General features: G+C 41.4%; 1 protein-coding gene across 1 annotated transcript; it reads right to left on the minus strand.

Annotated features, from left to right (window-relative positions):
- Positions 1-370: 370 nt before the first annotated feature.
- On the minus strand, positions 371-17,085 carry ZNF622 (zinc finger protein 622). Its single transcript, XM_075270976.1, has 7 exons — positions 17,037-17,085; positions 14,355-14,976; positions 13,641-13,907; positions 12,822-12,984; positions 11,863-11,978; positions 4,825-4,968; positions 371-1,814 (listed from the first exon to the last, which is right to left on the minus strand). Exons 2-7 carry the CDS (start codon positions 14,941-14,943, stop codon positions 1,687-1,689), a joined length of 1,407 nt encoding a protein of 468 aa, XP_075127077.1. The 5' UTR covers positions 14,944-14,976; positions 17,037-17,085; the 3' UTR covers positions 371-1,686.
- Positions 17,086-20,990: the final 3,905 nt, after the last annotated feature.

Consider the following 20,990-nt stretch of genomic DNA (forward strand, 5'->3'; position numbering starts at 1 on the left):
TATTTTAATGTACTTTAATTTCTAATTTATTTTTTTTTGTAGGGTCTATTTGATGAATACACATACTTTGATATTTAAAACACCTTTAAGGCCTAAAATAGCCTAGAGGGCTAAACTAACACTATACATTTGCAATGGTGCAATTTAAGCCCTTTCTTCCATTGGTTTTGGGAAAATGTTGACACTTTTGATATAAACGTCTGCCAAAGGTAAGCTGCTCCTGAAATGACCCATAACCAAGACATGGTAAAGAACATGCAGCTGCTAAAAAGCTGGTTGGGAATACAAACAATGAATTTATCCACTGTGTACATGCTATTTGTCTATCTCTGTGTACAATAATTATACTAAAGATTTTATAATGCAATGGTTTTATTTAGATTAAGAGAACATTAAACATTCATTAGAAACTTTTTTTTGAGGCCTAAAGTACAATTTGCCCAGTAAAATATACTGGAAACGTTCCATGTTTACTTTCAACATTACAGAAATGCCTTTAAAAGAGAAGCTGTCAAGTGTTTTTCTCTCTAGACTGGTCCCTGTGGTTGCAGCATCAAATAATGACTTTTCCTATGGTTCACCTCAACAAGCTTTCTCTTCGTTTTTAAACATTCTGCAAATATACCTTAGCTAGTCACAAAATGCAAGGAGCAGCCGCCATCATGCGAAATCGCAGCCTGTGAGGTTAGCAGTTAGGTAAGGTACCCAGCTGATGTCTGACAGTGAAGGACATGTCAGTCACACTGCACAGATGATTTAATACAACGTCCGCATGAATGCTGCTCCTTGACTTCCCTGACTAGTTAAGGTAAATTTGCTTTTAAAAGCTTATTATTTGACTTTTCAGCAACAAAAAGTAAGAAGAAACATAGGAAACGTCACTACTTGATCCTGCACATGTTAGGACCCCAAGTTCCCTAATCTTACACATGCACTTTTGACTTTTTTTAAACATTAAACTTTTTTTTTTTTTTTTTTTTTTAACAGGACCTTTCACCTTCTGGGGCACATGTGGTTTTATATACCGCTAGAAAGCTGACAGTGCGCTGAATTCAGCGCAGTATCGGCTTTCACGTTCCAGTGCCCTGAGTAAAGAGTTATTGGTGCCGGTACCGTAGCTCTTCACTGTCAGAAGGACATTTATGACAGTCAGTCAGGAACGCCCTTCCTCACAGCAGCGTCTATAGCGCTGTACTGTGAGAGTGGTGAGGGATGCCTCCCTCCCCTCCTGATAGTACTTGTCAGTGTCATTGCTGTGGGGTAAGTAACGACCCCTCTCACAGCACAGCTCTATAGATGCTGCTGTGAGGAAGGGAGTTCCTGAATGGCTCAAAACGTGAAAGCTGATTTCTAGCGGTATATAAAACCGCATGTGCCCCAGGAGGTGAAAGGTCCTCTTTAAATACAGAATCAATAGTCATCCTGGTACTCAATCTGCAATTTCTCTGCTGCTTATGTCTTGTACAATGTGATAAAGTTGTCAGTTGTCGCATGTTACAGTTATAAATGAGAAAATCAATAAGGCACTCCTAGAAAGGTCTTAAATGCAGGGTCCTCCATATGCCACATCTGAAGATATATCAATCACAAGACAAAGTATACTAGATTAAGACTGTATACCATGACCTGGCAACAGCTGAATCATATGATATCCACACATCTCTGTTAACCATACATATGAAGACCTCAAAATCGAACTTGGGGCCTGAAGTACATCTGCTTTGTAGCATTATTGCTCATCCCTGTTTTTAGAATCCATTTAGACTTCATTTTCTGCACATACTGCATGTCACGCCCATGCTGAAGACTGCCACCTTTCAGAGGAAGAAAATAGTTACAGAATTAGTGAATAATCTTACGAGACTTGAAAAACACTTCAAGTACCACACAACATATAATTGTCATTCATTCTATTATAAAATACATTCCATGACCCTAAAATTAGTGTTACATTGTGTCATATATAAAATATTATATATGAAAGGATATGGAAACGTCTACTTATCTATGAAGGCATTATGTGCCACAATAGGCGTAAGGAATGTCAGAAAGACAAGTATATTGAATGCTATTGAATTGATACATGCATATTAGTTAGGGGAAATCTACTTCATTATAGAGACTGATGATTTCTTAAGATTTAGTTCATTCAAAAGAAGAGTTCACTTAGTTCAGAATTTCTCTGGCTACACAGTCACTGCTAGTTCCCTGGACTATAGCTCTATTAATAATCAGATTTAATATGTTTGACCATTATTATTTTAGAAGGACAATCACTTAAACCACAAACTAGCAGCAAGACTCTGCAATGTTTATAGCATTTTCAATGTCAACCTTATAACCTACACTCACCGGCCACTTTATTAGGTACACCATGTTAGTAACGGGTTGGACCCCCTTTTGCCTTCAGAACTGCCTCAATTCTTCGTGGCATAGATTCAACAAGGTGCTGGAAGCATTCCTCAGAAATTTTGGTCCATATTGACATGATGGCATCACACAGTTGCCGCAGATTTGTCGGCTGCACATCCATGATGCGAATCTCCCGTTCCACCACATTCCAAAGATGCTCTATTGGATTGAGATCTGGTGACTGTGGAGGCCATTGGAGTACAGTGAACTCATTGTCATGTTCAAGAAACCAGTCTGAGATGATTCCAGCTTTATGACATGGCATTGCATTATCCTGCTGAAAGTAGCCATCAGATGTTGGGTACATTGTGGTCATAAAGGGATGGACATGGTCATCAACAATACTCAGGTAGGCTTTGGCGTTGCAACGATGCTCAATTGGTACCAAGGGGCCCAAAGAGTGCCAAGAAAATATTCCCCACACCATGACACCACCACCACCAGCCTGAACCGTTGATACAAGGCAGGATGGATCCATGCTTTCATGTTGTTGACGCCAAATTCTGACCCTACCATCCGAATGTCGCAGCAGAAATCGAGACTCATCAGACCAGGCAACGTTTTTCCAATCTTCAATTGTCCAATTTCGATGAGCTTGTGCAAATTGTAGCCTCAGTTTCCTGTTCTTCGCTGAAAGGAGTGGCACCCGGTGAGGTCTTCTGCTGCTGTAGCCCATCTGCCTCAAAGTTCGACGTACTGTGCGTTCAGAGATGCTCTTCTGGCTACCTTGGTTGTAACGGGTGGCTATTTGAGTCACTGTTGCCTTTCTATCAGCTCGAACCAGTCTGGCCATTCTCCTCTGACCTCTGGCATCAACAACGCATTTCTGCCCACAGAACTGCCGCTCACTGGATGTTTTTTCTTTTTCGGACCATTCTCTGTAAACCCTAGAGATGGTTGTGCGTGAAAATCCCAGTAGATCAGCAGTTTCTGAAATACTCAGACCAGCCCTTCTGGCACCAACAACCATGCCACGTTCAAAGGCCCTCATATCACCTTTCTTCCCCATACTGATGCTCGGTTTGAACTGCAGGAGATTGTCTTGACCATGTCTACATGCCTAAATGCACTGAGTTGCCGCCATGTGATTGGCTGATTAGAAATTAAGTGTTAACGAGCAGTTGGACAGGTGTACCTAATAAAGTGGCCGGTGAGTGTATGGTACCAATACATTTTAAAAAGCACAAGCAGATCTACAGTAGCGCCTATAATAAGCCATACAATACTAAGCTTTGTGTTCTGAGGAGGCTGATAGGGAATGTGTCATGTGAACTAAATGAACTATTGAACTATAGAAATACATGGTGAAGGTCTAGTTCAATCAGATGCATATGGCTGAGCACGGCAGTGCCATCTATGCTAGTTTAATGCTACAGACGAATGGTAAGAGTGTATATGAGAGAGCTGAAAAGCAGTGCAGCAGCACCTAGCACAGAGTAGACGGGGCCTCTTGTCTAACAAGATGGTGATTTTTATCACAAAAACAGGAGAGTTGCATGCAGCTACACAAACTATCTCACTCCCACACAAAATTTTCTACTTTAATTTTCCAGCATTAGGAAATAAAAAGTAAGTAGTTGTATTTCCACTATATACATAGTGGAGAATTAGCTAAAATAGGCATACCAGTTGTCTAACACATATGTGGGTGCATTTTTGGTGCATGGTGATTTTGGAAAAATGGGTGGGACCGTTAAGGACAGGGACGCCCAAACACTCTGTTACTCACCCCCCAAAAATATTATACCGGAAACCTTCAGCAGTCCCTGATTTGCATACATTTCAATATTGGAGCATGGGACATCACAAGATGTGTGAGAATCACTAAGTGGTCAGATACTTAATAATTCAGGTGTATTTTGAACCAGTGTGGGACAATGGTAGAGGAAAGACCTGCCTTAAAAAACTTCCCATCTTTTACCTGTTTAGCTTATACAGGTGATATCTATGCATGTCATCTATAGAAGACACATCTTTAAAAGTGCATTGAAAATAGTGTTAATTTATGGCAAAGCCAACTGTGGTTTTGCCATGCAATTAATGCTGTAAATTACACTATAGCTATGTATACAGGCACCCTCACTGTCTGTGTTCAGGGCTCAAAGTACAGCATTGCTTGCAATAAAAATCACTGTAAGCAAGCTCATCTTTTAGGCTGAGTGCATTGATATGGCTATATACAGTGAATCTGGGATCTCTCGAGCCTCCCTGACCAGAATAAACATCTATGGAAGTACAATGTATACTTTGTATACATATTGTCACTGTTAATATATTAGAAAGTGTAGGTAGTGGAAGACATAGTGCTGACATTTTTTTTTTTATATTTATGAAGAACCCCTCAACGCTGTGTGACGCCAACACCTACTACATTCATTACAACACCATTATCAGGCAAATCAGACAACTTACCAGTGCCCCCAGTCCAGCCCAAGGCTTTGTACTGCTGTAAAACCCTGCCAACAACTTTTTGGTTTTTGGCTAAGACCACAGCTCTGGACAAACCAAATTTCTGTTTGTAGTATTTCATTAGTGAGCGATGACCAATCCTGGCACCTGTAATAGAAACATAGATACTTTATTGTGAGAAGCAAAGAAAAACTTTTAAGAATATAAACACACACAGACTTGGCGCACCAACGTTGAGAGTGAGTGCTAATGGTCGACATATTCTCCTAGAACACCTAGCGGATATAGTTTAACTTTAATTATGGGAACCTGCGGGACAATTTGGAAGATCATTCTAACCCACAGAAAGCTAGATATGGATTAGTCACCAGACACCATTCAGTTTGTTTAAAGAGGACCTTTCATCAGATTGGGTGGGCACAGGCAGTTCTATATACTGCTGGAAAGCTGACAGTGCGATCAACTCAGTGTACTGTCGGCTTTGTGCCCCGGGTAAAGCGCTATCGGTCCCGGTACCGTAGCTCTTTACAGTCAGAAGGGTGTTTCTGGGACACCTTTCTGCCCAGCAGCGCCTATCGCGCTGTACTGTGGAGCGGGGAGCAACTCCCCCCTCCCTCTCCTGATAATACTCGTCTATGGACGAGCTGTGTGAGCAGAGGGAGTGGGCGTTCCTCCCCGCTCCACAGTACAGTGCGATAGGCGCTGCTGGGCAGAAGGGCGTCCCTGGCTAAGTGTCAGAAACGCCCTTCTGACTGTAAAACGCTACGGTACCGATAGCGCTTTACCCGGTGCACAGATCGGGAAAGCCGACAGTGCGCAGTATATAGAACTGCCCGTGCCCAATCTGATGAAAGGTCCTCTTTAAGAGAAATAACTACATATTTTTTATGGTGCAACCATAATAATAACATTTAGATTTTTATCTGTGCCTTGCCGTCTGGGTTAGCAAATATGTCTGTATATTAGTTTTGATAGAGTTGTACATTTCTTTTGATATATTATGATATTACTGTCTACTGCTGTGCATAGTTGTCCTTCAAATGGAGATAGTGAGAATACATTGTAGGTATTTAACTTGTTCAAAAAACAAGGACAAAAGTGGTGATATAAATGTATCTATAAGCTAACAGGTATAGCTAAAAGAACCCCAAAAAAGAGAATGAACTCATAATAATGCAATAAAGTTGATACATAAAGCCATACAAAGTTGCAAAATCAAAATAAAGCACCACCATTCTGTCCTTAGAAATATAACATAAGTCTCACCATATGAAAATGCGCCCAGACGCGCGTTTCGGTATATTGGCTTTGCATAATACTGTGTACTGGGGCCACTATGGGGCATAATACTGTGTACTGGGGCCACTATGGGGCATAATACTATGTGCAGGGGCCACTATGGGGCATAATACTGTGTGCTGGGGCCACTATGGAGCATAGTAGAGTGCGCAGGAATGCGGTGATGGTGGTGGTGGTGGTGGGGGGGTCGATCGGTCGAAGTCTTCGGTGTTGGTCAGGAAGGGGGGGGGGAGGGGGCATGTCAAAAGTTCACCATGGGGCCCCGTCATACCTAGTTATGCCACTGTATCCCGCAAATGGTCAACATTCATCTAGCTTCTATAGCCAATTCTAAAGCAGACTGTCTCTATACTAGAATCACCTTAATATACCTACTTTTACAGATATTCCATACTGCACTTCTCATACAGTAATGTTGGTTGAGCACAGTAAAAACACAAAAAAATGGCCACAATTTAGTCCTTAGAATATAATGATCATTTTCTAGTACTTATGCTATAGTACTGCCCCCTAGCTATATAATGAAGAATGAAGCCATGGTAGTCATTTTCACTAGCAGCTGCTCACTCCTGTCCATCAGTAAAATCACTCATCTTGCCAATAGCACACAAATGAAAATGCCATATTTCTCATACACTGTTAATAACAAAATGGCAGTTTGCTAAAAGGTTCCTGACAGATTAAACACTCGCTTAGTGAAAGTAAGCTAGTAATAACTCAGCTTATTGAGCCACACTGACTGCACAGGACTTTTACATTCAGCTTTTCATATCCTTTGGCAGATCAATATACTTTCAGATTCTAATCTCCAGCAGGGATAATACCAAGCCTCAAAGACAGACTGGAAGACATTTAAATGGCAACTAAACTTAAAGAGGAGACATATAAAAGAGCTGCTTATAGAAATAGCATGCAATATCATTCACACACATAAACGGTAATTTTTTCAGGGCATATAAAGCAGCCATCATGGCGGCAGATATATTTCGACTTTCTGTAAGAAATCTAATTGAAAAATCACTGCAATCACTCTCCTCAAACTAAAATGGGTGACAACTGGGAGTAATAGATAGACTGCCTTTTAGACTGATCCCCTTAATATATTCAAAAGAAGGAACTAATACATTCTACACAAGGCACCCAGCATAAAAACCCTGTAAACTAAAAAATACAAAACTGCTTGTTGCGGTTCTAATAGGCTGAGATTTATCACCACTCTTCTGGGTTTTCTTTGTATTTCCCCACATGCAGGCTTTACTCAACCTGAAATCAATACCTAATGCTGAAGCTCTTCTAAAATTAACCCTGCATTATTTCCTCTTGTTAATTTTAAATCAATAGATCCAGCTTTTAAAAAAACCTTTTAAAAACTAGTCAGCCCATTGCTTATCTCTACAATAAGCAGAACACAAATAAAAGGGCTTGCAATGTCTGAAGCCTCAGTCTTATTTCTGGCATCAGCTGACTGAAGAATTTTAATATAATTACGTTATTCTTTTTATTGCCTTGTGTGCAATTACCGTATTTTTCGGACTATAAGACGCACTGGACTTTTTTTTTTTATAAGGTTTTAGAGGAGGAAAATAGGGAAAAAAAATTTTGAAGCAAAAAATGGTAAAATATTTAATATATGGGAGTTGTAGTTTTGCAACAGCTGCAAGGCCACACTGACAGGTGACCCTGCAGCTGTACGGGGACGCATAGAGTGGTTTTTTTTGCGGGGCCAGATGTACTTTTTAGTTATACCATTTTGGGGAATGTCTATTGCTTAGATCACCTTGTGTTGAAAAAAAACCCGGCAGTTTAGCAGTTGTGATTTTGACGTTCACCGTACAGGAAAACTATTAGTAGACCGGGCATTTTCGGACACAGGGATACCTATTGTGTATGTGTTTGACATATGATTTTCTACTTTTATATATATTCTAGGGAAAGGAGGTAATTTAGTAGTTTTATTTATTTCATTTTTTTATTATATATTTTTAAAGCTTTTTTTTTATTTTTTGAAAATAAAACCTGCAGTCACTTGATTGCAAGTCCCATAGACGGCAATACAACTGTATTGCCGTCTATGGGACATTCTGTATATTAGTATTACGGCTGGTCAAAGACCCAGCCGCAATACTAATATAGCAATGACAGGCCTGGGAGCCTTCATTAGGCTCCCGGCTGTCACCCGAACAGGTCGGCTCCTGCGATATCGCCGCGCAGGAGCCGGCCTGCAACTTTACAGGTATGGGGCCGGTGGGGACCGGCCCCGGGGGAGAAGGGGCCGCCAATACAGACCCGGCATCCGCTGTACTAGAGGCGGATGCCGGCGAGGGATAGACGCCGGCACAGGTGCCGGGGCCTGAGACATCGCTACGCTCCTCTGCCCTGCATGAAGCCAGCGGCGGGGGGACGGAGGAGCGGAATAGCATCGCCCCTGCTGGCTTCATGCAGGGCAGAGGAGCGTAGCGATGTCTCAGGCCCCGGCACCTGTGCCGGCGTCTATCCCTCTCTATTACAGCGGATGCCGGGCGGTCACATTCGGACTAAATCTTTCTGAACACCAGAATATGACACTAACATACAAAAATAATAAATGTTTAATACTGAGCTAACATAGAATATACCGTATGCTGAAGAATTATTGTTCTGCAATTGTCCTCCATTACAGTATATTTCTAATATTCAATACTTTCAAGGTGGTCAAAAAGACAAATGTTATCATTTGTATAATGAAAAGTTGTACAATTTTCCTATATACTTTCTGTATCAATGCTTCACAGCTTTCTAGATCTCTGTTTGCTGTCATTCATTCTGCTTACTTTCAGGGGATAAAAATCAGTCCATGGTCATGTGATGTACTGTCCCTGATCATGTGATGTACTGTCCCTGGTCATGTGATGAACACACAGGTGCACAGCTTGTTACAGCTACATGGAAAGGAGCTTTCACCCTCTGCATTTTCTTGTTTGTTCAGATACATTCAGTTGCTCCAAGGAGATAAGGGTTGTTTGGATTCATGGAAATTAAACAAATGGGTGGTAACATACAACATATGGAATAACTGCCCACTTGACTAATAAACCATACATTTGAATAAATATTAAAGAGGTTTTCCAAACAAGGGGAAGCGGAACATCATGGGATTATCAGAAAGTGTGCCTGTGGCGGTCACATGACTGCCCCAACAATCTGGGTAATTATATTTTTTTTTTTTTAAACAGTAAATTAGAAGTTAGCTGGGGAGGGAGGTTAGTGTAGGGTTTAATTTGTATTTTATCCCGGACAACCACTTTAATGGAGCTTATATTTTTGGAAAGGCTGTATGCCTTTCGATAAACAAAGCACTAAAATTCTCAGACATTGCTCAGATGATCTATGTCATTGGGCTTTTCGGACCTGGTGAAAGGTCCTCTTTAAATAAGTAGTCACAAGAACCCAGCATATCAACCCAGCCTAGTAGATCAGAACAATTCCAAGATAAATGGATTTTACGGTGATGTGTATAAACCATGTTTTTAGAGAGGCTAAAAATATTGAAATAAAAACAACATGCAACCAACATCACCAACTTTCCCTGAACCCAAAAATGATCTAAAAAAGACCTGGGCAGGAACAACAAAAAACAAAGATTGGATCTATGTCCTCCACCCACCACTCACCTCTCTGGCTCCATTAATTTCCGGACTGGTGTTGTCGACAGCTGTGTGCGCTGACCAGTCAGTTTGCATGCGCCCGATCTCGGCAGGGCCGCTGCAGACATCACAGCAGCAGCCCTACCATGCAAAGACTCGAGCTGGAGCCTGAGACAGCCCCCTGTCAGCGCTACAGGCAGCTGCCGCTTGACGGGGGCGCTGAAAACTGACATAGTGTCAGCAACCGACCAGAACAGAACAGTCACAGAACATGCGAATGGCAGGGACCTGCAGACATCACAGCCATAAATATACAGATGGACCCAGAGAGGTGAGCGGTCAGCAGAACAGTCTCCTGTTCACCACCATGAATATTCATATGGACTGTTCCACTCACGGCTCACCTCTCTGGTGCCAGCCAATCACCATGGATAGGGGGGAGGGGGTTTGCAAATAAATTCAGTACATGTACTGCAAATAATCGGTTTTCTTAGAGTTACAAGTATCACAAAATGATGAATTTTCTAGAGGTGACACACCACACAAGTCACGCTCGTTTTTTTTGTTGTTGTTTGTTTGTTTGTTTTTTACAAATTTTGACACACCAAGCCAAAATGGTTGGCCATCACTGTTCTAAACCATTCCAAGAGGATGGACTGGGTTATGTCTGGTGTGAAGATTCTATCTTTGGTGTTCTTTGAATCTACATGATGCCTTCCCAGTATCTAGTGTTAAGCATTACACAGTACAGTGTTTACATGATGTTCCTTTAAAGTTACAGGAGATATGCAAAAGGTATACTCCCTTTTCATATCGTCAATAACTTTAATAAGGAGTTGCAACCAAATGTTGCCAATTTCTCCACTGACATATGTCAGTGGGTAGACTTTAAAAGTGATGATAAAGACCACTATTTTAGTATGCATCATTTATCATAAATGCATCCTAAGCATGGAGAAAACAGAGTTTATCATCTTCAGCCCATCCTGTATGGTCCCTCCACCCGACCCATCTATCAAAGTTAATGGAACCCCACTTACCCCTGTCCCACAGGCCCGATGCCTTGGGGTAACCCTGGACTCCGACTTATCCTTCAAACCACATATTCAAACCCTCAACACCTCTTGTCGCCTCCAGCTCAAGAGCATCCACCGAATCCGCTCCTTCCTCACCCCAGAAACTACCAAGATGCTCGTCCAGGCCCTCATAATCTCCCGCTTAGACTACTGCAACACCCTTCTCCATGGACTCCCAGCTAACACCCTCGCCCCCCTCCAGTCCACGCTAAACTGCGCTGCTCGCTTAATCCACCTCACCCCCCGATCCTCATCGGCTGCTCCCCTCTGCCAGTCCCTCCACTGGTTACCCATAGCCCAGCGAATCGAGTTCAAGCTACTAACGCTAACATACAAAGCCATCCACCTGTCCCCTCCAAATATCTTTGACCTCATCTCCCGCTACCTGCCCACACGTAACCTCAGATCCTTCAACGACCTCCTACTCCGCTCTGCCCTCATCCGCTCCTCACACAACCGTCTCCAAGATTTCTCCCGTGCATCCCCCATACTCTGGAACTCCTTACCACGACACATATGACTGACCCCCACAATCACAGGCTTCAAAAAGGCCCTTAAGACTCACCTATTCAGGAAGGCCTACAACCTCCAATAACACTATCTGCATAACGCCATCTGCACAGCCTCCCCCCTCTCCTTCTGTCTCTACCCCCCTCCCCTCATAGATTGTAAGCCCTCGCGGGCAGGGCCCTCTACCCCACTGTGCCAGCCGATCACTGTTAGTATGATATGTACCTGTATATTTTGTGTATTGGAATTAATGGTGCTATATAAATAAACAATAATAATAATAATAATAAGCATTACACAAATAACATAATAAATTCATCCTGGATCTGCAAAGATGATAGCTGAGTCTGTAGACATCTCTGATGGCTTGGGGGGTTACTAGGTTTTACTGCGTGCCCCTTCTTTATGCAATAGCTCTAACCCCAATAACAAGATATAAACACACATTTAAAGGATGGGCACTGTATTAAGGATGGGCATTGCTTTCTTATTTCTGAAACATCAAAGCTGCAAAAATGTCTGCAATTCCTCACCTGATGGCAGGACCAATTCCATTGTCTCCTCATCATATTCTAAAGATTTCTCATGAGGAAGTTCTTGATCACACATTTCTACATCTTCACCTTCTTTGTGATCTGGGTAACTAGACCTATTGCACAATAAAAGAATGGTAATAAGGTGGAGATCATAAATGCAGTAATTCCAGGAATATTTTGTAATAATTTGCTAAAAGGTTGTGTAAATAAAACTTTCACAGAAAATTACTAGGAAGTATAATTAACTTACAGGGTTTGTCTCATGAAAACAAACTCACTCTGTCCATATAACCTACAAGGCATATGAATGTAAGAATGTGAGGTCGGCTGCTTAGGATTCCCCTCTTTATGGTCCAGGTAACAGACCTGGCCCAACCATGCACTACATCTGAATGGCTGCCATGTAATGCTACACTACTGAGACACTTGACCTTATCATATCAATAATTATGACCTATCAAGTACAAACCTGAAAGGGGTTGTATACTTTAGGACAATCTTATGATTTTTTTTTTCTTGGGGGGAGGAGGTGCTAAATTTGTCAAGACAGTTGAGATACACCACGGTGTGCCAAAAAAGTTCCAAGTTGAAGCATATTATAAGCCACTTTCGAGGTGCAGCAGACTTAGTAAACTTGGGCCAGTGCGTAACAAAAGAGGATACAGAGTGATACTCCTGGTCACACATTTCTCCATTTGTGGCCATATTCAGGAAAATATGGCTTTCAAAACTAAGGAGTATAAAATTTCCAACGAATATTTTGTTAAGTCTATATAACGTGTATAATAGGGAAAGTAGCGTGGATGACTGGCCCCTAAATGAGATGGGTGTGTTATATTAAAGCTGCAAGGGGATAATACTTTTTTGCATCCATCTTTAGTTTACTAGAGCAAGCCCAGATTGGCATAAATGTTAAAAGGGTTTATTGTTTTTATGTAAAATCAGCACCGAGATACCTGAAATCATAAAAGTCTGCAAACTCCAGAGCAGCATCACCATCAGCGAAGAGCTTGCAGTGGCTCTTGTCATTCATGTGAGCTTGTACGGATTCTGTTGTGTAAAAGGATTTTCCCCTTTCATTACACCAGAGACATATCTTCCCTACACCAACCTTCTCACCTACAGGAACAGGAAATAAACAGCTAAATATAAGGACATTCACCTCTCTACCACACATGTAGCTATAAATGATACATACACATAATCTGCAACGTTCATCTGAATAAGTCCAATGGAAAATGATCTCCACCCAAAGGCAAATACAGAGGTTTACTTATTTTATATATACCAGTGTTTAGACATACAGGCTCATAACCAAGGTACAATGCACGATTTTAAAGAGGACCTGTCACCAAGTACAAAATACTATCTGACATACATCAGTTGATTCTCGCTGTGCCCCTGATTAATTTGGAGTTTATATATTAAGTCTGTCCATCCGCGTCTGTTCTTGTTGACCTAGCGTACGGGAACCTTTTGGTTTCCTACAGAAATTAAAAAATGACCACCAACTAAGAGCTGGTTTAAATGTAATCTTCCGGGGGCCATATTTTTGAATATGTGGATGGATTTAAAAAATAAAAACATCAAATTAATCAGAGGTACATCCAGAATCAAATAATGTATGGAATTTAGTATTTTGTACTTGGAGACAGATTATTTTTAATGCTGCATTATAAAGCAAGCATCCAAATGGTCCTCTACTATGACAGCCATCATGTATGCTGGATGTGAAGAGCTAGGATAATAAGACAACAACCAAAAGGTCCACCCACCTAAGTAACGAATGAGACCCTCAAGATCCATGAGATATTCAATGTCTGGAATAAAGAAGCTATGGACTTTCGTCATATGGGCAACATTCTTTACTAGAGAGCGGGAATGATGTAGGCAGAACAAGCAGTCCGTGATAGGGATGGCTCCAATAGGAGAAGCGGCGTCTTCAGCTGCTGGTGCACAACTGGCTTCATCAGCTCCATTAACTTCCTCCATCTCCTCATCGCTGTCTATTTCCTCTTCATCTGAATCCACGTCTTCCCAATCTGCAAATGTAAAAAAAAAAAAAAGCATATACTTTAATCAAAGTTACACTATGTGATGCCCACCTTAAGGGTAAAATGATGCTTTTGTCTTTACTACATGGGACTACAACAAAGGAGGTTTGGAAACGGGGATAAATGCTACTTTTTGTTAGAAAGGTCAGTGCCATCACAGATGAAATAAAACTTTACATATTATCAACTGATAATCAATGGCCTCTCTGTGTAAGGCCTTCCAGAATGGAAACAGTGTTAGTAGATGCTCTCCATTCTAGCTCACAGATTATGAACTGCTACCCATCTCCCCACATCATTTCAGCAACCCCTAAGGGTTAAAACAGTTGCGATAGCCAACACAATTTTTTCTTAGTTTTTATACAAAGGGCTATGAAGCATCAACCTAGAATTACTTGAAGTTGTGTTAAACAAGTTACATGCATTGAGTATTACCTTCTTCCTCTTCTGCAGATTCTGCAGTATCTTCTGAAGCTGCCAGTTTCTTGGCTTGTTGTTCATACCACAACAATCTGGGTGGCTTGTCAGGCCTTGCCCTGGCCTCTTCTTGCTTGCCAGGCTCTCTTTCGTGAACGATGCTAGCTTTCTTTTTGGGTGAGGAGGATGGCTGTGCTTTGACAACCTGCTGAATAGCTGCATTCATGGCGTCTTTATCAACATTCTCTGTCTTCATGCCTTTCTCTAAATTCTTCTCATTTAGCATCTCAACCTTCTTTGTAATGGCTTCAGCTGCCTTCTTCTCTAGGTCCAAGTGTTTTTTGGATTTGAGGTGGTTTTCATAAGCATTGAATGTGGAGAACCTCTTGCTGCAAGCAGTACAATAGGTGGCAGTTTCCTTGCTCTGCTCCTCCACTACAGCTCTTTGGGCCAGAACACGTTCTTGGAAATTCTCTGCTGTTACTGGAGGCATGTCTGCCACCTTCCTCTTCAGGTTATATCGGTGCCAGTCAGTCTTATAGTGGGCTCTCTGCATATCAGGATCAGCAAAAGCTACTCGGCATGTAATGCAGGTGTAAGAAGCCATTTTTTTTTTTCTAGAGTCTGGTTTGCTTGAAAACTGGAAAACAAGTCACAACATTTTCAGGATTTTAACCAATGTTTTGTCATAGCAGAATGCAAGTATGAAATATGCTATAATTCTGAAGTCTACATACATAAGTAAAACTGATACCGTATTTACACAACATGTGCTATATGACTTCTGTGTTACCTTATATTACTTTTTATTATAAGGCAAACACACATTACAAAGTAAAGTAATACTAAATACCTTTGTTTTTGTGGTGCACTGAAAAAAAAAAAAAATTAGATTTACCGTTTAAAGGGACCCCATCTTATTAAAAATTCAGTACAGTCCACAGGCAACATTTTATAGAGCAGGAAAAGCTGAGCAGATTGATGCATAGTTTCGTGGGAAACGATTCAGTATAACTTCCTGGAGTCCAATAGGTGGTGCTTATACGTGACAAACTTCCCTGAATAGACATAACTGTCTAAGATCATCACGGATTGGACTCTTAGGCATAGTGAGAGCAGGAAACAAGTTACACTGAATTTTTTTCTGCAATAATGTAGACTTTACCCCTTAACCTACGTAGGGTGTGGAGCAAAAGAAAAAAAAGAAAAAAAAAAAAAAAAAAAAGATACTCACCTACCACTAGTTGGGACAAGGCTGTTCCTTCCAGTCCACAAACTGCCCAGAGCCAGAAGTGCAGCCGCTGACCTCAGAAGTGACCGCCTACATATCGGTGATATATCAACAGTGATACTAACGGTACCCAACATGTAACCCCTGAGAACAGTGACTGAGTGCAGAGGTCATTTGCATTTCTGGTCTCCACAACCAGAGGCAAGGGGAACGAACTGCCCAAACTGAGACCCAAAGGTACATATGATTATTCTCTTCTCTTATTATTTCACCCTACCTCAGGTTTTTCATTTATCTCAGACAACCCCATGAACTTTATTTTATAATTTAGTTTGGATTACAATGACAAATATATATTTTTTATTTTTGTGTTGTCATATTCTGACATCCCACTCCATCTAACCTCTCAGATGGGATGTTTGCCACTGATTGCAGCATCAGAAGAGTTAAATATTCAGGACCAGATGTACGTGGTACTGACTGTAAGGGCCCGTTCAAACGGGCACAGAGGGGGTGGATTATGGGGGGGGGAGGCATTCTTCACAAATTAGCATCATCGCTGTGCAGTAAGGAACACCCCCTCTGACAGTACAGGGCTGTGTACAAGTACTGCCAGGGGACGTGTTGCTCACAACCCAGCTAGACTGTCAGGGACTCCCTTCTGAGAGTGGGCAGAGATCTTTGCCATTATAATGGCACCTATATCTCCAACCCCGGGGCTCATAACAGAAAACCGACAGTGCGCCAAATTCAGCGCACTATTGGCTCTCTAGCAGTATATAAAACCGCATGTGCCTGAGGACATGAAAGGTCCTCTCTAAACATGCTGTTTGATACAGGTCTGCCAGCTGATGTAGTTAAGGTGAATTCTCCCCTTTTGTCAGGCTTGCTGCCTACAGTCAACACTCAAGGGCGCTCAGAAGCTTACTGCACTCCATCAGAAGTTATCTTTTATTTGACTGTGACAATTAGCGCCATACACAAAGCTATTATTTCCATAGAAATGAGATATGAGACGAAGACCAGATATAGTGATTATGTCAATGCTGCCTGCTGCTGATATGTCATATGATGAATATAGTGCTCAGAAATTTGAAACAGAAAGGTGTGAATAGACTCTTACACTATGTAGCAAGCTCCCAGACGGCTTGTGGTGGGCCTATGCAGAGGGTCTGGAGCTGTGTATCAGCAGAACCAACTACTGTAAAGATAGCACATTATTCTGGACGTATTCACATTAAAGGAATGGGGCTTCCTTAACTGCATAGCGTTAGCGCTATGTACATGTTAGTAGCCCTCAGAAAGCAGCATAGCCTCACAGTCCAATAGTTACTTTACGGTGACAGTACAGCACACTGTCCACACACGAGATTACCATTGTATAATGCACGCCCTTCCCGAGCCGCTACACACATATAACCAGGCAATCCCACCATTAGTATGAGGCTTACATGGTAAGTTATACTCACGTTCACTGCTCTGTCACGTTTTATACGTTTCACTTCCTACTTCCGGTAAAACCACGTTGACTTTTGCAATTCAGCGTGCCTCGTGACGTCACACCCGCCTACGTAACAACCTCTTTTGCCATTTTAAGTTCGGGCAACTTATATCAGTACCGTGCTTGGTTTAGTGTACTCTGCTACCACCTGCTGGTCGGCTCAGAGTATGCAGCCCTGGAGCTGTTTCCATAAATTCTATAAAATAGTATGGTGTGTGAAATCGAAACCAGTCCAGCAATAGTCGATCCTGTAAATACATACAATAAGCTGTGGTAAAGAAAAGCCTTGTGGCTCTGCCGCTTGTTGTAACCACTAGTCACAATGGAAGCGACAAGTCCAACAATGACTACACACCGGATAAGGTACACTACAACCCCCTCCCTCTGCTGCCATCTTTAGAACTTTGCTTCTTTCTCCAAGCCATATTTTTCCATTCAATTCAGTTTATATTTTTCTGTTTGCGAGCTTAATTTTGTAGGAGAAATTGTTCTTCATATTGGTACCATTTAATATTCTGTGCGATGTACAGGGAAGCTGGAAAATATTCAGAATGGAGTGGAATTAGAGAAAACTGTATTTGTGTCATGTTCCTAGGGGTTTCATTTTTGCAAAAAAAGGTCAAGCTATGAATAAGGGACCTCATCCTTGTTCCCGAAACGCGTAAGCTTTTCTGTTTTTTGTACGTGACTGGATCCATGTCTGTACTATGTTTTTAAATTTTTGAAGTAAAAGTTATATTTTATATATAATTGGGCATGCTGGAGTAATTTTTTGTTTTTTTGACTTGTTTCATTTTTACGGCGTTCATTGGGGAGCCAAACTAAGGGCTCGTTCACATCTGCGCCCGGTCTCCATTCTGCAGGTTTCCGTTTCCTGCACAAAACAGAGGCAGGAGACGGAAACCTGCAGGACTCTCTCACCCATTCATTTGAATGGGTGAGAAAGCTGTCCAGCCAGGAGCGGCGGTGAGCGTTTTATGCTCTCTGCCGTGAAACCGGGTTTTTTAACCCTTTCGCTGCCAGGCACGTACACTGTACGTGCTCCCAAGGTGGCACTTCAGTAGCCGAGGACGTACTTAGTACGTCCTCCCTACTAATGCCGATATCTCTGGACTGCATCAACATATCTTGATGCCTTAAAATGCATTTTAAAGAAGAGACTCTCATCTTTAAAATGATATCAGGGACTTGATGATTTTACTTACAGTCTTGGAGCTATTCACTGTTGAAAACACTATTTGGCATTGAGATCCAACTGCAGATCTCAATTCCCGACAGCGTTTCAACAGTGAAATTGTCCAAAACTGTACATCCAATCATCAAGTACATGATATCATTTTAAAGATGAGATTCTCCTCTTTAAAATGCAATTGAAAGCATCAAGATATGTTGATGCAGTCCAAAGATATAGAGCTCCAAATTGTCTCCCCCTCCTGTCTAAGCAAGCAATTTGCGATCTAACAAGAAAGGAAGAGGGACACGAAGCAGCCCAGCAGAGAGAGAGAGACAGTGAAACAATCTGACTCTCTGCATAACTTGTATGTGACAGCAGGAGGGGGGTGGCAGGGACTCTATTGTCCCTATTAACCCTATTAACCCTCTCCTGCCATTCAGAGCGTATACTATACATTTGTCTCTGATTGTCACATACAGTTATAATGTAATTCCCCCCTGAGCTTTACTAGTGGGGTATTCTTATGTTATACCTCCTGAACATAACCAGGAAGTTTGTTGGCACTGTGACCCAGACGTTTACCATTGTCGAGGTCGCAAGCCAAAAAAAAAAAAGTCGCACCAAACACTTACACAACATATACATAAAGTCGCAAATAAAGTTTACATTTCACCCAATCCCTGTCCTGTCTATACCTGAGCTTTCTACAGTAAAATACGTCTCTAGTGATATCCGTTACACACTAAAATAATAGTAATAACGATTATCACTAGAGATGAACGTATAGATTGCTAAAATTATTATAGGGGGATGGAAAATAACATTTTTATGTAAAGTCCTATTTAATTTGCATGCACAAAATGGGATGGCGCATTTCTGCGATTTTGGCGATTCTTTAACACCCGCCCCTGTAAATATATACATGTGTGGTATGTATGAACTCCTCACATATTACAGTTTTATGGACAGTACATCATGTTTGCAGAAAGGGATTTCTTGAGCCGCACTTTAGTGGCAAATTTGAATTTTTGCGCAATTTTTGCTAGCAATCTCTGTTTGCAGCAAAGTCGAATGAAGGAGGTTGTATATATAAACTATTAAATAGTGTTTTTATATACGGTATGCTGTGTACTCTGAAAAAAGTTAGATTTTGGTATCACAGTCACAGTTTGGTAGGTGCAGTATAGCTTTTTAACATATTAGTGAACAACAGCAAAATCCTGCTTGTCTTCTGTATTCGTGTTTTTGGGAGTCCGAGCTCTTGTTGTAGTTGATGTTTGCAGTACATATAGTATATATACACATTGTATACACCATAAGCTATTATTTTAAAAGTATTTTGTATATGAATGTGAGATTGAACATGAGTTTTAGGTGCAAATATGTGTTTTAGCGTTTTTTCAAAAAATTATTTGTGTTGGTCGCAAAGTTGCATGAAGGTGGATGTGGCTATCAATGACCCATTAAGACATTTGTAATCTTCAGGTTGTCTACTTTCAAAAAATATGTAGGTTTTAGGGGTTCACTTACTTTTCATGGTGTGTAATCCCTACATTTTATAGGATGATACTTTTTTAGCATTTCCAGCTTCAAAGCAGAATTTAGTTCCTTCCAGTTCTAGCGATTTTCTGAAGACACGTTCAGGCCATAGTGATATGTATGAACTCTGCACATGTTGAACTCTTATTTTTAGGAGGTTTGGTGCATTTAATTTTTTGTTTGGTTTCCGCTTTTAACAACTAATATACATTTATTTGCATTTTTTCATAAAACATTCACTTTAAATCAAAATTGCATGAAGGTGCCTGTTCGGATACAGTACCAAGTGGCATTGAGACAATGCTGCAGGTGTCTACTTTAAGAAAATATATAGGTATGGGGGGTTTGGATGCTTTTTTAATGTGGAAATTTAGATTTGATTTGTCCATCTCAAAACTGTGAAAATTGCTCTGGCTACTGGAGGTGCAAAATTTCCAGAGACCCTTGGCAGTGAAAGGGTTAATGAGTTAATAAACGCACCCAAATGCCTTTAGCAGTGTTTTGAGGGGTTTCTCTGGGAGCTTCTGGCATCATTCTGCATTTGTTTACCTGGGTAGCTTCCTCCTCTACTACCCTACAACTTACATGATGCTTGGCTCTTCACTCAGATCCCCCTCTCCCTCCCCCTCTCTATCCCACACCCTCTCTATTCCACACCCCCTCCCAGTTTCCCTTGATAGCTTGCAGACTAATAGCCCTACCTAGCTAACTAACTTCTCCCCCCACTATACTTACCTATCCTCCTGTCAGGATCTTGTTGGCACAGGAGATTCATCTGTTCTCCTCTGCCGGCGCTTGCGCAATAGAGCATGAGTGCTCCAGCTCTATTGCGCAGGCGTGGGAGGCTGGTTTGTTCTCCTCTTCAAATCTGCTAACATCTCACATCTTCCTTCACTTCTGCTGGCGTCTGAAGACGGCTCTATTGCGCAGGCATCGGCAGAAGTGAAGAAAGTGACAATTTGCGCCCAGGAAATCACATGAAGGTAAGTAAGTATGATGGGGCGGGGGACTTTTGGTGATGTTCCATTTCCGGAAATGGGAAAGTGGGACGTCACCAGATAATCAGAGAATGTGCCTGGGGTGGTCACATGACTGCCCCAGGAATATGGGTAGATATACAATTTTGCTAAAGTAATTCAGAAAGTAGGAGGGGAAAGTGTTTTTCGATTACTGTTGAAATTTCATCTTATCCCAGACAACCACTTTAAA

The sequence above is a fragment of the Leptodactylus fuscus genome, chromosome 4 (genome assembly GCF_031893055.1).
Source record: "Leptodactylus fuscus isolate aLepFus1 chromosome 4, aLepFus1.hap2, whole genome shotgun sequence".
NCBI lineage: Eukaryota > Metazoa > Chordata > Amphibia > Anura > Leptodactylidae > Leptodactylus > Leptodactylus fuscus.